Consider the following 19,903-nt stretch of genomic DNA (forward strand, 5'->3'; position numbering starts at 1 on the left):
TGTTAAAATGCAAGTTTATAATGCACTACTTGACGAACGAAAAATCAAATTTTTAAAATTTCGAACAGTCGCGAATTTTTTTTACTGCTGCTCGAGATTTTTCATTGAGTTAAACGCAATTTTATGGACAGGTTTGAATATTTTATGTTTTTTTAACTTCTTTCCCCTCCAATTATACTTATCGACTATTTATTTCTTATATGAATATATAATAATTGAATAATGTATATTATATTGAGATAAAACTAAATGAATTGTATGTTTTGTAGATCACAGACCTCTTACACAATAATACCAGCGTTGCAGAATTGAGTAATGAAGAGAACTCCAGGCCGAATGAAGAACTCACCCGACCCCAAAGGTGTACATCCGGAGACCAGCTGAGTGATGTAAATGTCAATATTTTGTTCTTCCTAACGATTATCGTAGTACACGTTAATCATTAATGGAATTTTTTGCAATAATAATAATAATAATCTTATAAATTCCTGTTGTTATTGTTGTATTAAATTTAAAAAAAAACATCTCGACTTCTGCCGATGTTCTTTGATTCCATATCTCTTTTTAGATGATTAGATTGCCAATATATATAAAAGAAAAGGGCAGTAATGCATCTAATCTGCTGAGAGATCTTCAATTTTTTAAATTTAGGGTCATCCAAATTTTAGCATTTGAGGGACGAGAAATTGAAAATCTGATGATACAGAGTAGATGCTGTCACATAATGGATTAGCTGTATATTTAAATTCGTTTGAAAAAAAACACAGTTTATTTTAATTTTAGTTTTTATAAAGTTAATTTTGTCATCTGATTAGAATATTTCGTTAGTTACGAGTTTAAATTCTTCTGATAGCTTTATCTCAATAATTATGAGAACAGAATTTGTATTATCACAACGCTGAACGAGTGATAAATTCTCTATTTTTCTCAAAATGTAGAATTTTTCGTACTCCCTGTTGTGATAAAATAAGATGTGTCAGAGACATGTGAGACATTTATATTTTCTTAAAATATAAAATTAAAAATATATATAAAATAGACGCACGAAGGATTGTTTTGGGTAATTTTTGTTTTTTTTTTTTTGTATATTAATTGACATTACATTTTATATATTACAGTAAATTACGTAAAACGGGTTCTACCAATTTGTTGCGTTTGGATCTCAAGAGAACAAAATACATTCATGATTAAATGTTAAAATGCAAGTTTATAATGCACTACTTGACGAACGAAAAATCAAATTTTTTAAATTNGATTCTTGGTTTGGTCATTGAAGTGTTTCTTTTTCCCTTCGCTGTTTAACATATTTTAACCAATCGTGTTCGATTTCTTTTGTCGAGTTCACTGAAATAAAAGTTGATACAGTTTTTTACAGAACATAAAATTTCGCATTTAAACTACGAATCAATCGATTTAACTTTTGCTTCTATTCGGTGAATGCCCTTAAAAATGCAAATCATTAAAATTTATTCTTAATGTATCAAAACTTTAGTAAAATTTCGATAAGATAAAAGAAATATTAATAACGAATCTCTTATTAGAGTTTAAATTGTATTTACAATTGCATTCGATTATTTATTGTGATTTTTCACTGCTTTGTTGTGTAATTAATTACGATTTCTCGTATATATTTCTTTCAAATTCGTGATCTAAAGCAGAATAACTGAGAAATTATTTATTTATGAATTTCGAGTTGAATAGTTTTCGTCTTAAAAGTAGTTACTTATTCGCATTTTAACTCTTTAAAATTTAATGGCACATAAAAGCAGTGTATTAAATTTTTAAATTGATATGATATATTTAGATAAAATGTAGAAGTGAAAGGATGTTCAATCTAAAGCACGTTTTCTGCCATAACAGATTTCACGGTGAGACTCTCCTCAGATGACAATATTGTTAGTTGCGAAGCAGTCATTTTGGAGAACGTGTCGTCGTCTTAATACTCCTAAATGCTACTAACCGATAAGATTAAAATAATAATTAAAGCTAATTAGCTCTTGAAAGAGTTGTTAATGGTCAATTAACCTCGTTTCAACTCATTTTGAAAATTTGTTTATAATTTTTAATTTTCCTTCTCTTTCGCTGAATAAATTTTGTGTTCTTAAATTAAAATTAATAAAATTAAATAAAACTTGGTTGATCGATTATAGCATTGCTACTCGTTTTAAGCCCTTTCTAGTTTTATTTAGAAGCCATCTTGTGATTTGTTGTAATAATGTTGTAATCTCCAGGCTGTCATTAAGTTTGACAGATATGACGATTGGTTTCTGTACGATCACTAGGCTCGAAGGAAAATTCGAATTTTGTATTGTTTTCCGTCTTGAAAATTAATGTATTCGTTAATATATTCATACTACGGGATCTTCTACTCTATATGATATGGATTAGAAGTGCTAGGAAATCCCGTTCTCATAATTCCTAAATTTTTAATTGACAGGCTACAGCTTATTCGAAATGTATAGATATGTCGTAATTTAATATACTAAATTAGTTCTAGCCGTTTCTCTGTTTATCAAATTAAATTATTCAGTGGATTATAAACATTATCATTTACCTTTAAAGTTATACGTTTCCAGTTTGCTCGGTATTTCTGAAATTAAAAAGAAACAGTATTAAATTTAATAGTGTAAAATTAGCTTTAAATTTAAAGGAACGTAAATGCTAATTTGTTTAGTTGGCTGTACTTTTTTTTTTTTTTTTTTTTTTTTTTTGAAATTTTTCTGAACACTTCAAGCACACAAATAAATTATTTTCGTCCATTTTAAGTGAATTTGAGACAAAAGATATTCTAGAAAGCAGTATTTTTTAAACAAAAAAAATGTAAAGTGTGAAGTAGCTGTTCTCTGTCTGATCTCAGCAAATAGTACAAGTAATCACCATTCAGTTAATACTGGAACAAGCTCATTTTCTTATAACAAATGCTGGATAATTTAGAATTTTCTTCAAATTATATTTTAACTTGTATTATATCAGTATAAGATTTTTATTAAAATTTAATAATCCACATTTTAAAAAAATACTAATCGAGAAACTTTTGGAACAAAAGCATATCCAGAAATCAATATTTTGATAAAAATAAACACGATTAGAAGAAGCAATAAATGTCTTCATATCTTTTCCTTTTTGAACACCTTGTTGACATTTATTGTTTCTTTTAATTGTGAATATTTTTCTATTTTATTATTCTCCTGGCCATTATATTTATTAAATGCAATATTTTTTAATAATATTTTTAGAAGTAGATACATTTTTCTTGGTTAAACAATTTGGTTAAAATTTATAAGAAACACTTGAACTTCATAGCAATTACTGGAGGAACAATAAAAAAATTACTCGAAATATTTAAAATTATTCGAAAATTACTCGTTCTATGAAAATCAAAACAAATTTCCGAAAAATAAACTTAGGTATTTCGCTTTGAATGCTAAATATTTAAAAAAAAACAAAAAAACAGATTTTTATTAATGAACAATCGAATTATATATATTTCTTAATACTTCCTTTAAAATGATTATAAAATATGAAAGTTTCTTATCTGTAAACAATAAAACTATTGTTTACGGATTAGAAACTTTTTCATATATATTTTATCTTATAATGATTTTTATCATTTAGCAAAAACAATACATTACAAATCTCTCAATATATAATTTGATTTATGGATTTCATTATTAATTTTCAAATTAGAGGAGTTGAAGAAACTAACTTATAAGATAGACAAAGACACAATAATTCTTAACTTTTTTTAGTTTCTACAAGTTTATCATTTTCTTATGAGTAAAGAATATTATTACAATGCATTCTCACTAGTCCGAATTAATTAATACGTGATTGTTCGGATTAGCGAAAAATTAGGATTGCCAGGGTTAGATATAAAAACCAGGATATTTATGTTAAAATGCGCAATGTATATTAATTTTACAAATTCTTGGTGTTTTTAAAAAATTGCGATTTCGTTTAGTTTTTAGATAGACTATTTAGCGAAAAAAACGAACGAAATTGATTCTGATCAGCGAGAGTCCATTATGGTTGTATTCAGAATTATTTAGTATTTTCTTCTATATTTTTAGCTGTTGAAAATGCTTTTATTTTGTTACATCGTCATGAAATGTTTTCCATTTCTTCTTATGAAATCTAATATATTTATACAGTGTTACCTCGGAACTCGAATTCAGTTCATTCCTAGAGAGTGTTCTAGTTTAAAAGCAATTTTTCCCATAAGGAATAATGTAAAGCGAATTGATCCTAACACAAAATATAACACAAGTAAATGTCCTAATTAATGCATGAAACAGTGTACAATAAACAGATGAACAGATAAATAATATAGATGAACCGAGCCCGGTTGGGCTTATTCAATACGTGTCCCGGACTCGTATCAACTAATTTAGAAAAGTAACCGATTTCCATTATTTTTAGCCCAAAAAGCAGCAAGTTGCCCAAAATAAAAATTGACCCAATCTGGGAACACTGCCGCACAATGCGTACCCATAGAAATATCATACACCGTACACTATGGTCGTCGTTGTTTGTGTTCGGATTCCAAGTTCGACGTCTGGGGCGTTCGAGTTCCGAGATACCAGATATATGAGATGTATTATATATGAGAAAAATGTAACAGTTTCTATGTACGAACCCGTAAATTAAAAATAATAATTCGTAGCTTTTTGTATTTAAATTAATTAAGTTTTTGTTCTTAATTACAAAAAGAAGTATTCAGTTTATGATATTCTTCTCGATAATGTAGCAAGAATTCATCAAGTTTTATATAGTTTGAATTAATATAAATTATATTGTCGGTTAAATAATTGAGCATGAAATTTAATTAATAATGGGCCCACGATATTAATTCAAGGTAAACGAGTTAAATAGTAAGCAAATTAAATATACGAGCATTAAAATTAATTATTTTAATTGCATCATTTAATACTTTAATTTCTTTCTTTCTTTGAAAATTGTTGACTTTTTCTTACGATGGATTTTACTTCTTACTTTTTTGTTTCTGACTCGAGGATAATTTTAATATTTACTTGTGTAGAAATATCAATTTTTCTATAATTAATGCAATTGTTACTTGTTAAATAATATATAAAATTTAACTACTACAGCGGAGTTATTCAAAATTGAAAAATGTGTTTACTCTTTCATGTTTATACATAAATTTAATTATTTTAATTGACAGGCTACAGCTTATTCGAAATGTATAGATATGTCGTAATTTAATATACTAAATTAGTTCTAGCCGTTTCTCTGTTTATCAAATTAAATTATTCAGTGGATTATAAACATTATCATTTACCTTTAAAGTTATACGTTTCCAGTTTGCTCGGTATTTCTGAAATTAAAAAGAAACAGTATTAAATTTAATAGTGTAAAATTAGCTTTAAATTTAAAGGAACGTAAATGCTAATTTGTTTAGTTGGCTGTACTTTTTCTTTTTTTTTTTTTTTTTTTTTTTTTTTTGAAATTTTTCTGAACACTTCAAGCACACAAATAAATTATTTTCGTCCATTTTAAGTGAATTTGAGACAAAAGATATTCTAGAAAGCAGTATTTTTTAAACAAAAAAAATGTAAAGTGTGAAGTAGCTNAAATAAAACAATCATTTATCAGAAAATTTTCTTCTCCTTGTAATTATAAATGAGGGGGGAATTTATATAATTACTTTACAAAGTAGGCCTGTATTATGTTTATAAATCAAATTCTCTTCGTTTTCTAGATTTTATTATCAACATATATTATTATAATTAATAGTGATTAATCGGATAAACCCGAAAAGTTTTTATTACAATTTACATTTTAGTAATAAATAAAATAAATAAATAGAATATTTCTCTATATAGGTTAATAATGTACAAGGATTGTATATACAAAAAAAACCTAATACATAATATATAGGTAATAGAATGGATGAATAAAATGAAGTTAATTATGTGTAGATAAAAAACAATTAATGGAATTTATTTTAGAAACTTGATTATTATTATTTTTTTAAAAGAAAGATGAGGTCTACTGAATTACTTGCGGTGAAATGTTGCAGTAGTTTTATTCGCAGGTTGATTTTGATAGTGAAGTGTAAAGAAAGTATGTTCGTTTAGGAATACGATTTTGATGGATTTGGTTTTTCTGAAATGACGAAGGAATTGGTCATTGCCCTTTCAGTCGAGTGGAGAATTTTCACTCCCATCAGTCGTAAGATGTAAAAGAGTGAGTGAGTTGGACGACTTGCATTTTCATGAGACGATCACAATAGAAGCGTCTTGCATATTGATTCCAGACGGGTGGGAATGATATAAGGTTTAGATGGTCCTCACTTGGCCAATGCGGTGAGCTGCAAGTAATTTGTCGGAAAGCTCTTTGGTCGTTATCTGGAGCAGAACACAGTTGGATAGAATCCCCATCGCCGAAGAGAGGAAATTAAGTAGGGGTGACTTTTCTTTCTCACGCCGTTAAAGACAACGTGCGCACACAAACGTTGCAATTTAACGTCGGTTGTGAGAGCGTGTATGTGAAACGTTAGCCAATCAGTAGAATGGAAACAGTCGAATTGTTAGATCGATGTACCGAAAAAACATGCTGTGCATTTCTTGTTAAAACACAAGTTTTGTTTAGTCACCTTTTCCACGTTCTCTTATATTTCCATTCTGTTGCCGATTTAATACAGTATCGTCACAACGTTCGTTTATTTATTTACTTTAGGCTACATTCTCGGCTAGAGAGAAAAATCTTTCAAACTTCAGTTTCGAATTAAACCAACTTTTATTCAGAATTATTGAAAAATCGATTTTTATTCCGAGTGACTATATATCACTTACTTTACTTCGGTAATAATTTAAATAACTACTTTCGTAATGAGTTCGGAGGCATTTCAAGATGGAAAAACTCAATTTAAATAACGATTTTATAATTTAATATATTTTATTTTAGAACGTTTCGATGCCCGTCTCTCGAAAGAAACAATTTTTATTCAAAATAATTTAATTAAAATTCTGTATTCGTAATGTGTACTCGTTAAATCTTGATAAATATTAAATGTCATAAATTAAACACATTTCGGCATGTAGCAAAATTTTTACTTTAGTTATATCATTTTTTTTGTACGTCGCCGATCTATTATACTTAATAGAAAATTCATTATTAATTGAATTATTGTGTAATGAATATTAAAATGATTCATTATTAATTATTTAATGTCTCTTTAAAAAGTGTAGAAAAAATGGCTTGCGTTTAATAAATCGGAAAACAATCTCCGGGCGCCGTTAATGCATGCGATATCGTCTTAACTAATTTGAAAACTATTAATTATTGATTTGCATATCGCATTTAATTATTTGTTGCGTCATCGAAAACAAGAATAAAAATGAAAAAGTTCCGGAATGTGTCTCTCCGTCAATTAATTAAGTCTCTTGCTGCTCCATAGAGAGCGCTAATGTAAATTAAACCGTGCTAATTGCGCTCCGGCTTAAAGGTCGGTGATGTTCTCATGAAAGTGATTATGTTAATTATACGAGTTGAGTTAATGGATGTAGGCGAGGAAACTGTTTCCACGTTCCACATGGAAATTTGACTTGATGGGATTAATACATGACTCTACACCACACTACTAGATAATGGCAGGTACCATAAACACGGTTTTATTGCGTCGTCATAACATTGTACGCGTCGTGCCGATGGAATGAGGGAGTTCTGATTATGACTGCCTTTAAAATCGAAAACTGTTCGCGCACAGATTTGTGAAATAGAAGAAGCTTTGTCCTCCAAATATTTCAACTAAAGTGAAATTCTTAAAAAGATAAATTCCGCATTGTTTCCTCTAATTTATTCCAAACTGAATCATTTCTAGACCTTGCATCTTTTTTGTTTTATGCCCTATTGTGCGGTTAATTACTTTAACGCACGTTTCATTATTTTAATATATATTCTTTTATAATAGTTTGTTTTTTTATATATCTTATACTGTTTTTTTTAAATAAATGAATTGATTGATTACATAATTAGTTCTGGTATTTAGTAATCACGTTTCTAAAACTGTTTTCTTTATTAATATTTTTAATTATATAAATGTTATAAACAATTTTCTGTACAGTAAAACTTTGTAAAATTTACTTTGATGAGGAAATCCCCAATTTTCATTTATAATAGATCACTTTTAAATTATGAAATGAAATAAAAGTATTCTTGTCGAGTGAATTGTCTAATCTGTTTAAAAAAATGATTATTTAGATAATTCTGTTATGTTATACGGAATGAATCGCTGTATTAATGGATCATTGGCTAGAAGTATTTGCTGTAGATTATCCGGAGGAGTCTCGGATCAATTTTCAGTTAACCTCGCCAATGTCATCAGCTTGTCTAGAGAACTTGGAAATTTAGCAATACGTCTAGACTTGATAAAAGAAAGAAATCCTATAATTCTGTCGCGATTACATAAAATAATGACGTTCAGAATCGCGACACAGTTTATCGGGAGCATTAATTAAGCATGCTTGATTAAATCTTATCACGAAGTAAATAGTAATAATTATAATAATTTTTGGACAGAAATATAAAATGTCGAATTTAAAAATAGAACTTATTTTTTATTAGGCCTACTAATAATAAGGAATGAAAACGATGACTAATTTTGTTAATTCAATTTATTACATGTAAAAATATCTGTCTAGTTGGTCGTATTATTTTGGTACATTGACTGGGTTGAGTAGAATTAAAAATGAAAATATTTAAAAAATATATTATAAAATAATTTTTAAACACTTTAGCTTATAGGCTGGTTAATAATAACGGAGATATATAGAATTCTAAAATAGTCTAAACTAATTACTGTGCAGTACATATAAGTAAGATATAATTATTTTTTAAATATTTAAAAATTCACCCTGAACTTGGAATTATAAAAAATTAAATTAATAAAATGAAAATTAACTTACGACATTAAAATTTATCTTGTTAAGATTTTAATAATATTATAACAGAATAAAATAAGTTTGCAAAGCGTGACATGAAAATTCGCCTTACCTCTAAAGTACAGTTTAATTCAAATTCCACGGAAAAGCTTTTAATTATTTTATAAATTAGAAAATTTTTTAAATTGTTTTCGTGCAGAAAAATTACTTTTTTAAACGCATTACACAAGAAAAAAAATTTTTTTTTTCCTTCGTTTTTAGGTCATTTTTTTCAAGTCGCTGTTAATTTAACTACGGACTGTAACATTTATCCCTTATCGGCAATATTTATAAGGTAAAATTCGGACGAATATAGAAAGTCTTTTACCTGGTTTTATAGTGCCATAAGAATATTTTGAAGACGGAAAGTCATGCTATCTCCGCTGTCGAATAACGCATTCCGATTTTGAGATATCTGAAAGCGAAAGTATACCGGAACAATTTTATACTTTTTCCGATCTGAAGATTCCCATGTACGGGAAATCGCATAAATTTCTACTGAGATGTTACCATACAATGTGCCGTACTAAACCTCCAATGCGTGTTACATAGAAACAAGATGACAGTGAACATTTGTACACCTGTTCTTGTTCCCTGGAGTTTCTGTCGCGTCAATTGCATAGCCGATAGCGATGCCTTCTGACAGTTTTCTTTTTTCTTCTCTTCTCCCCTGAATTCAACTCATATATTTATAGAAATTCTTCGGTTTATATCTTTCTCTGATTCATCCGCTTGCTATTATTATTATAATGCTGTTTGAAATGGCCGTAAACTTTCTAACATAAAGTACTCCAGATACAAAAATTATGCTAGAAATTGTTGAGATATTGTATATCTGTAATGAGTGAAATTCTTGAAAAAGTTATATCGAGAATTTAAAAAATTATTTTCCTCGTATTTAAATAAAATTGTGAATATTATAAAACAAATATATCAGTATATAGGATAATTTAAAAATCAAAATTTTAAATATTTTAATACATCGCAATATTTATTTTATTTATTCAATACTATAAATATTTGTATTTCAAATACAAATTAATCTAGCAATTTTCCAATTGTATTTATTTTGCTGTTTTGTTTTTTAAATTTCGATTTGCCTGTATTTGTTTTAGACAAAAAATGTTAGTTTTAGGCACTTTTATGCTTAATTAAAATTTAAAAAATGATTAATTAGACTTTGTATGGGTCAGCTGATTGAATGCACATAAAAATTCTGTATATATTGTTTATTCTGCATTAAATTGAAATATTCTTAATATTTCTTTTGTAAATTATTTATTATTTTAACCGAATCTTTCTAGCGAAGTTGTAAAAGTTTTTTGCTTGTTTACACTATAAATGACTGTACTGAGAAATAAGCATATTGTTCTAATAATATTATAAACTGTAATTCAATCATTATTCTCCCGAGTCACATAAATCCATAGCGTTACCTCCGGCTATATAGGCCTCAGAAACTAATTTAATCAATACATTATGAAATTTTTCTTGTTTTGTTTGTTTGTATTTGAAGTCTGGCAGACGTCTTGTTCAGTTATATATACATAGATCCACATAGTTTCGAATAATATTTAACATTATTAACTCTACATATTAGAAGGATATTGGGGTATTAAAGAGATTCTTCTAAATTAAGTAATTGTTTTAAATGATAATTTAATAATTCGTCGTAATGTATTATTTATAGCAAATTTAGTTTTTAATCGTGGCCATTTTTAAATTTTTTAATTGTTAGATAATGGATAAAATTGGCAGTATTCCAGAATTAAAATATTTATCGATATTGTTGAAACTTTCATTAATCAGAAACAATAAAAGTCTAACCTCATTTGCTGCAGTTCAATATAAATGAAAACGTCGGATATCTTAAATATTGACACACAGTTTTTTAAATAAATAAAAAAAGAAACAAAGAAGGTAGTAACGAGACAAAGACTTGGCTCATTCTAATTTGCACATAAATTGCAAGAGCGCAGAAACAATCGACTGTACTTCAACGGTTTTAAGTGATTGCATTCTATATTTTGCGACAGTTTCCAAATGGTAGAATTGATTGAACTGCAGACGTGAAATTCAATTGCACCCTTCTACACAAGGAAATGTGATTAAGAAAAACTATTGCATTAATGAAAGTAAATTGCAACAAATAATAGACGTCCGGATATTATGTAAATATGCACTTATGTGTATATGTATATTAAGTATAATTACTTGATGATTGTGTAAAAATGCAAATAAAATATCGTAATTCAGATTTAGAACGATTTACGATCGTAAGAAATGTGATAATTATTCAGATAGAATCTAATAGATTCTGCTTCAGTACATTCAGCGAAAATGATTATTTAGATAATTCTGTTATGTTATACGGAATGAATCGCTGTATTAATGGATCATTGGCTAGAAGTATTTGCTGTAGATTATCCGGAGGAGTCTCGGATCAATTTTCAGTTAACCTCGCCAATGTCATCAGCTTGTCTAGAGAACTTGGAAATTTAGCAATACGTCTAGACTTGATAAAAGAAAGAAATCCTATAATTCTGTCGCGATTACATAAAATAATGACGTTCAGAATCGCGACACAGTTTATCGGGAGCATTAATTAAGCATGCTTGATTAAATCTTATCACGAAGTAAATAGTAATAATTATAATAATTTTTGGACAGAAATATAAAATGTCGAATTTAAAAATAGAACTTATTTTTTATTAGGCCTACTAATAATAAGGAATGAAAACGATGACTAATTTTGTTAATTCAATTTATTACATGTAAAAATATCTGTCTAGTTGGTCGTATTATTTTGGTACATTGACTGGGTTGAGTAGAATTAAAAATGAAAATATTTAAAAAATATATTATAAAATAATTTTTAAACACTTTAGCTTATAGGCTGGTTAATAATAACGGAGATATATAGAATTCTAAAATAGTCTAAACTAATTACTGTGCAGTACATATAAGTAAGATATAATTATTTTTTAAATATTTAAAAATTCACCCTGAACTTGGAATTATAAAAAATTAAATTAATAAAATGAAAATTAACTTACGACATTAAAATTTATCTTGTTAAGATTTTAATAATATTATAACAGAATAAAATAAGTTTGCAAAGCGTGACATGAAAATTCGCCTTACCTCTAAAGTACAGTTTAATTCAAATTCCACGGAAAAGCTTTTAATTATTTTATAAATTAGAAAATTTTTTAAATTGTTTTCGTGCAGAAAAATTACTTTTTTAAACGCATTACACAAGAAAAAAAATTTTTTTTTTTCNGTTGTTATGCGCTCTTGGCATACTTCAGTATTCAAATAATAACAACAATGTGTATATGTACTTATTTTTTGAAAGATATAGCATTTTCATGTATTTGACATTATAAATATTTACAATTCCTTAAACACATCTGAATAATTTGCATTGTAAATTATTACATTTTCCACACGTTGTCCATTTAATATAAAAAAATTATTGGTTAAACATTTTGTTCTTACCAGGTTTTTTAGAAATTACGTTTGAAGTTTAGAGTATACGATATTTTGCATTTAAATTATTATTCTATATTATGTAATTATGCGATATTAATTTAAAGATAGTAAATATTTTATAATTTTTTTTTTAATATTTAAAAATAATTTTATCGTTCTGGCTCTACTGTACAGCCAAAATGATCAGATTGTTGAAAATATCAAGAATTATTATTTATTTATTTTTATACTCGCGACAATGTTATTTAAAACACGAGCGACGCCAGTTTAATATTTATATTTTTAATTTTATTGCCGGTCTGATTTTCTTCTACTACTTATGAATTTGTTCCCCAACCTTGGGGAGAAAAAGCAGATCGGATGATTTACTCGTCTCAAGTGAATAGTGACGGTCACGATCGCATGTTTCCTCCTGAGTGCTGCCATACATCATGGAGCGGTAAGAAGAAGCTGGCGTTAGCGTTGACAGATCTTGTCAAATCCCTCCTCAATCCCTAGCGTGAAGAACAAGAAGGGAGCACCATCGGCATCCCACTGTCTTTCTCATAAATGATGGCAACGTATTATCAAAATACGAAATCATATCTAACAATAACTACATAATAAGAGGAACAAGAAGAAAAAATTTAAAATTATTACAAATTGATGATGATAAATTCGTTTCCAACAAATAAAGGCTTGTGTGAAAGATATTTGTTTATTCCAACATATGTTAATAATGTGCCAAATATATACAAATTATTTTTTTTATATCAAATATGTCCGTTGTTAACTAGCCTATTAAGCTGTTCACATCAATAGTATTATACTTAATATATAACAGTACTCTTGAACACTTAACAGTTGTTTACATTTGAAACGTTCTTCTGAAAAAAGAATAAATTTCCGGATGTAATTATTACGTACATTTTTTTTTTTTTACAAAAACATTTTCGTTAAGCATTCGTGAATGGCAAAATTATTTTTTGTTATAACTTAATTCCATTTATTTATATGTTTTTAATTTTGAGATTGGAGAAAAATTGTATTCTCGTTTCTAGTGTTGGTGATATTGCTGTAAATATGAATTAGATGGTGATGATTTAGAAAAATATATATAATATATGCAAGTATCAATAAATAAAATTGATATTAACTTTGATTTCAAGTATAATTTAAGAATTATGAAATGTAAACGTTCGACCATTCGGCGATAGGTCATTTGTGCATATTTGATTTAATAGATTTACGCTTTATTTGTGAACAGATTTATAGAATTGGCAGTTACTTGTTAAAAGGTTAAATCATTTGATTGTTTTTCATTCGTTCTACGTGGCTGAATCTCAATGGCGCCTGTCAGCCGCATTCATCTGTTCCGCTACCTTTGTTTCATCGGCTTACAGAAACTCCGAAGTCATTAATAGAGTCTTTCCGGGAAAGTTGTCCCTTCCATCAATCAGACCACCCCTCCGATGAAGAGTGCAATCTATCCGTGGGGATTTTTATCACTTAGGGCAGAATGCAGCCCCCGACATCTCTGTTACGTATTAATGTCGATTGACGGCTCTCTGCCCCCTTTGAGGATTAGAATCAATCGGACAAATTTCCTCAATGGATCGATTTGACCAGAGAAATCAATTTTGACTCAAGGCTACGAGCGTTTGAAGTTCACCGCAGATTCCGTAGAAATGACCGAATTCTAGGTTCCCTTTATTTAAAAAAAGTACAAGAAACAATAATCCATGTTCATTTTTGATACCTCCTGGAATTGCCTTGTTTGTTGATTTGTTCGTGTTATGTATCTGACTCTTGTTTCTTTATCTTTCTTTTCAGTGCGATAGTGAGAGTGACAGTGATAGGGTAAGTCCGTTTCTCTTTTTCTCTCTCCCCCTCCCTCCCTCCCTCTCTCTCTCTCTCTTTTTTTTTTTTTTTTTTATTTCCTACTAGGCTTATAGCGTCGGATAGCCAGTCTGACTCTTTTCCAATATATCTCGGACAGGGAACAATTGTTCTTCCAATCTCTTTGGCCATCAAAAAAACCCCACTGGCTTTCCGACCATCTGTAACCAGCGATTGTTTGGATGTAGTCAAAGGGACTATTCGTCCTCAGGTAAGTTCAATGGACATTGACCTCTATGCCAGCCTAAGGTGATTGATAGAATTTTAATATTTATTTATGTTTATATCATATTTAACAAATATCGTTAATTAAAATTTTTAATGAGTAATTCATCTGTTTAATTTACACATCCGGGATGAAGTTATAAAGTAATACGTATTTTTGGATATCAAAATTAAATTAAAGTGTTTAAAAATTTAAATTATTTAAAAATAAAATTTTTATAATTAAAATTACAACTTTTCTGCAACTGTAATTATTGTTATTTTTGTTAACAGATTGATGAACATATTTATAGAATTTTATCATCATTGAATTTATACTTTATTTATAAAAATATTCATTATACGAAGAGTATTCGAAACTTAAAACCGAATGGAAAATATTACCTAGTTTTAATATAAATAATTTAAATATTAAATTTAAGTTTTAGATGCGAAATGAGTGATTTTTGGGTACCGGGTATCATATAAAAGTCGAATCAGTTTTCATAGTAATTTTTCGAACGATCCGTTTTATTGGATCGATTATTTAATTTCAATATTACAAAGAAAACAATGTTTGGAGAATCGAATTTTTTTTTTGTTTTCGAGCATTTTCAATCAAGAGAGAATAGCGTCATTCTGGTTAGAGGGAAGACAACCAAACCGAATTACCTTTTGCTGTTAACGTAGTTTGCGGTCGTGTGACATGAAGTCTTCTAATGACCGCAGTCCGAGTTAAAAACTTCATGAGTCCTAATGGCTGTGATTTTCTTCTCTCTCGGTTCGCTAATGGTCGGGTAACGAGATTCTAGATTGATGGCTTAGCTTCTCTCTCTAATTTCTATCGCAAGGTGGCGTGACTGTTTTTGATTTTTCTCTTTGTTCGCGCACACGAGAATATAAACATTAGAAGTTAGAAAATATTGAGACGTACAATTACAGTTAATATTTTATACTAATCGCTTTCCTTGAAATATTTCTATGTATCTACCAATCTAGAATCATGCGTAGTGGCTGTACTAGTAGTTGCGTTTCTGTTTTGTTTCTAATTAAAATAATAATAGATTGATTAAATACGCAATTTATTCACTGTTTATTAAAAAGAAGTAATTCGAATTTATGTTTTACTAAATTTAATATTCGAGACATTTTGAATTGTCAGAACCCACTACGAGGAACAATAAAAATTCTTTTACGCGATACTTTTCATGCCAACATAATTGGAAAAAAAGTTTTGAAGCAAAATTCGTAATGAACTATACATAAAATTGTTTTCGTTTTTCAATAAGAATTTTGGTTTTTATTCGAATTTAAAATATATATATATATATATAGGCTATATAAAAGTATAGTAAACTATAAATTCAATGCTTTTCAAAGTTATGTTCACAGTATTTTTTGTTTTATTTTTTTCCCCATTTTCACTATTTTTGTGAAATTAAATAAAAATAGTTATAAAACGAAAAGGACGGAGTTTAAATGCATTTATTTATTTTAAATTTTAGACTGATGTAATAAGATAAATAAATACAATAACAAACTTTGTTTCTAATCGTTGCGAATAAATGGGTTTGTGGGCCGTTCTCGAGTAATTTCCCGACTCGATTTGCATTGCCAGTCCACCCCTGGCACTAAGTATTTAAATAACGATGAAAAAACGATAGTAATAAAATAACATGTTGTTAAAATACTTTAAAGACTTTTTGAAATAGTTCTATTAACTTAATATATAAAATTATGAAATTTTTTATGCAAAATCTCCTGGCGGTCCAGTAATAAACTGTTTGGCGATCAGCACTAGTCCTTGGACCACAATTTGAGTAACACTGACTTAAAATGGTGTTTATTTAGGCTACGTAATATCCAAACTTGTAATATTCATTGAAATAATTCTCTATCCCTCCTTAAACAGAAAATTGTTTTAGTTTGCGCTTTTAACAAAGCATATTTTAGTAGTATTGTTATATTTTATTTGAGGTATTTGTTCGATATAGGCCTATACCTTAATGTTTTGAGATGGAAAATTGGAATTTTTATAGAATTGTTAGGGACTAGCATAGATTTGGTTTGTAAGTTTGGTCGGAATCAAAAATTAAGAATAATTACAAAAATTCTAATTTTACGATAATTATATAAATACATAAAATCAATAAGAATAATTTAATCTGAATTTTGAATAATTTATTTATTTATGAATTATAGAATAATAAAGTGGTTTGAAGAAATTCGATACGCTTGCTTCTTTGAGATTTCGTTTATTTTATTCATATATAATTTTTATTTCTTCATTTATTTACGTCATAATTGAAATATTATACTTGATATTTAATTCTGCATAAGAAATAAAAGTAATTTTATGGAGTTAGTGGACAATTTAAAAGAACTATCGTAGTTGATTCGGTTTGAATAAATGTAGTTAAATTAAAAATTTTTCTATTCTTTTTGGAAATTTTAAGCCGTCTTTTCTATAAAAATTTCTTGTAGGATGATCATTTTTCTCTAGTTTCCAAGGCAACTATTTTCGTCTCATTTGCCTGCAGAAAAAGTTCGACGTGTTACTATTTACTTCCCTCACGACCTCACGTCCGATGAACAGACAGATTCAGAGCTTTAGAAGTAGTGATGTCTTCTCTCCTTTTATTCACATTTCACTTCAGAGCAATTTTCTTCTCCTTTTATATTCTTGACATGTTCCAGCACATTGAATGTTGGTAGTGCAGTGACATTGAAATAGGCCCGCATAACATTCAATATAATGTAGGCATATTTATAGAAGTTTGATGTATCAAATATATATATATTTCTTTTTTTTTTGTAGCGATAGGAATATCTTTATAATAATATACACTTATTATTTTTAAAATTATAAATGTAGCATTTTTAATTAATCCTACATAATCATTCCTTTGTACGTCTGAAAATATTATTGCACTGTAATTAAATACAGTATTTACAATTAAATTTCGTGAGCCCTCCTCTGACATGAAAAGAGGAAAATTATGCAAGCTTAAATTTTCTCACCTGTTTAAAGATTTAAACAATTGTTAGTTTGTTTCAAATGGCAGGTGAACACACCATTTACGTTTTACTTTGTTGAAAATTCTACATTACAGATGTTTCATTCATTAATGAACTGTTCTTTCGCATTGGAATTGCAGTTTAGAATATAAATTTCGATTTTAGAGTCTCTCAGAATTAATTTAGTCTTATTGGGAAATATTTTCATGCGTTTTTATTTCAAGTTATTCAAATGTTTCTTAAGATGGCAAATATAATTAAAGAAATTAAGATATACTTCTCATCTTTTATTCTTACTGTTAGATTTACCCTGTTGTTAACTGAATTGATATTCCTTATATTTTGTTTAAGGAAGAATATGATTTTTTAAACACTGTTTTATTTTTTCATAAAAAAATTTAATTTCTTTATTATTAAATTAAGAAAATCATTTTTTATAATTGTTATTTGTCGAAGATAAATTCAGAAATTGAAAGTAGTTTACTGAAATTTATTTTTAAAAAAATTCGAAAATTTTAAGTTATATCCTATATCGATGTTTAGCTTTTGATTTAACTATATTCAGTATCTGTCAGTAGGGATTTGGTAGATTTTTATGCTAAGTTGAATCATAAGTTAAGAGCACAAATGCTCCGAATCGAATCATGATTTTACAGAGAAATTTCTAAGTTCATCATAGGGATTAAATTGAGATTAACTGGAAAATGTTCATAATGAGCAGAAAGAGAAATAATGTGAAGAAGCAAGTGGGTACAGAACACGTAATAGTAAGTATCGTACACCATTAATTAAGAAGATCATTTATCATTTAAATTGGGCTCTCCTACACATCATTTTCTCAGTTAATGATAAATGTTTCAATTCATCTTCCATTCCTTTCACACAAATAGTTTTAGGCGCACTGTGTTGTTAAAACGAGAGTTTTAATAAGAACAGTAAATCGAAATTGAATTTAAATCTTTACGCTATTCGTATTTCTTATACTCCATTAGTCAAATTTTGTTGTTTTCATTATTTATTATTTCCACGCGGTATAGAATATACATTCTGGTGTTCAAGGATGCAATTGGAATCATTTTCCTTCTTTATATGTCATAATTGTTAGAGGTTCCCTTCTAATAAGTAAAATTGAGATTCGCAGATAGAGCTCTTATTTTTATTTTTGGTCCTCTTAGTGTTTACATAGCAAAAAGATTGCTTTGTGAACACTGAGAGGATTTTTTTTTCTACATTTATCGTGTAAAAAAGTTCTTGAACCGTTCTAAAATAATTTTTAAAAATCTTTTTTCATTAATTTTTAAAATATTCGATTATCATAATTAAAAGCACGGTGTCCATTTCACCTCACATGGAAACTGAGTATGATCCACTCACCCTTATATTGGGGAGAAATAGAGGAAATGACAATATCGTCACTTTCAGTAGAAATATTAGATGTTTGCGAATTATAGTCTTTCAGTCACTAGTTAGAATTTATTATGGTCTTTCAATCATATCTTACTGATGTTTAAATCAATTTTTCAGGTAGTTTTACATGATGATTTAGGATTAACAGGATAATATCTTAAGGAAAGTTAATCGTTAGCATTCTTTGATTCTAAAGAAATAACACATTATTTTTCAGAATTTAAATCCAGTTTTCTATTTGGTATATTCTATAAATTATAACATAAATAATTCTTCTGTTAATAAGTGAGAATTTTTCTAAAATCTCCATTCATTATGTATTAATATCAACTCAGTAATGTTTAATACGATAGTTATTTCCTTAATTATTAATATGGAATAATTAGAATTGTAAGTAGAATGTCATCTGATCATTGCAGGAAATTGTTCATTTTGATATTAAGTCAATGTCAAGTCATATATCAGTAATTTTAAACGGATAGACTTATTAGTTCCATGCATCCAATAATAATAAAATATGATATAGAATTCAAGTAATATTTCTCAGTGTCTGCAATATATGATCCTTCGTGTACTTCTGAATGCTAAATTTTAATTTATTATAAAATTTTGATAATTAAAAAGTTTTGAAAAAGATAAAACTTTAAATTTACTTACAACGGATAAAAATATGAATATTTACGAAGATACGCTTCATTTTTTTTATTGTTAAATTAATAAGTAGAGCATTTTTATATTAATAGTGTTAGAACCTTATATCAATCGTGCGAATAAATATCCGGCATAAATTATTTTTAAGAATAGAATACATAATTTATTATTAATTATTAGAATTTATTATTTTTACATTTATAATAACGCTTGGGGAATTTTTATATGATATAAAAATTTAATTAAAGTTGTTATTCTTTCAAAATTGTAGAACAATGTACACTATTTTACAATGTTTTAATTATTTT

At 27.7% G+C, this 19,903-nt stretch overlaps 1 protein-coding gene across 1 annotated transcript in view; it reads left to right on the top strand.

Moving 5' to 3' along the window:
- The window catches only part of LOC111619195 (fibrosin-1-like protein), a 328,918-nt gene extending 314,198 nt beyond the window's left edge, over window positions 1–14,720 (top strand). The window contains exons 5-6 of the mRNA XM_023360884.1: window positions 14,250–14,276; window positions 14,416–14,720. Of these exons, the coding sequence (XP_023216652.1) occupies window positions 14,250–14,276; window positions 14,416–14,568 (180 nt within the window). The 3' untranslated portion in view covers window positions 14,569–14,720. The remainder of the gene's footprint in view (window positions 1–14,249; window positions 14,277–14,415) is intronic.
- The last annotated feature ends 5,183 nt before the right edge of the window (window positions 14,721–19,903 follow it).

The sequence above is a fragment of the Centruroides sculpturatus genome, unplaced genomic scaffold, assembly GCF_000671375.1.
Source record: "Centruroides sculpturatus isolate CEXI.00-Female unplaced genomic scaffold, Cexi_2.0 scaffold223, whole genome shotgun sequence".
NCBI classification, from domain to species: Eukaryota; Metazoa; Arthropoda; class Arachnida; order Scorpiones; family Buthidae; genus Centruroides; species Centruroides sculpturatus.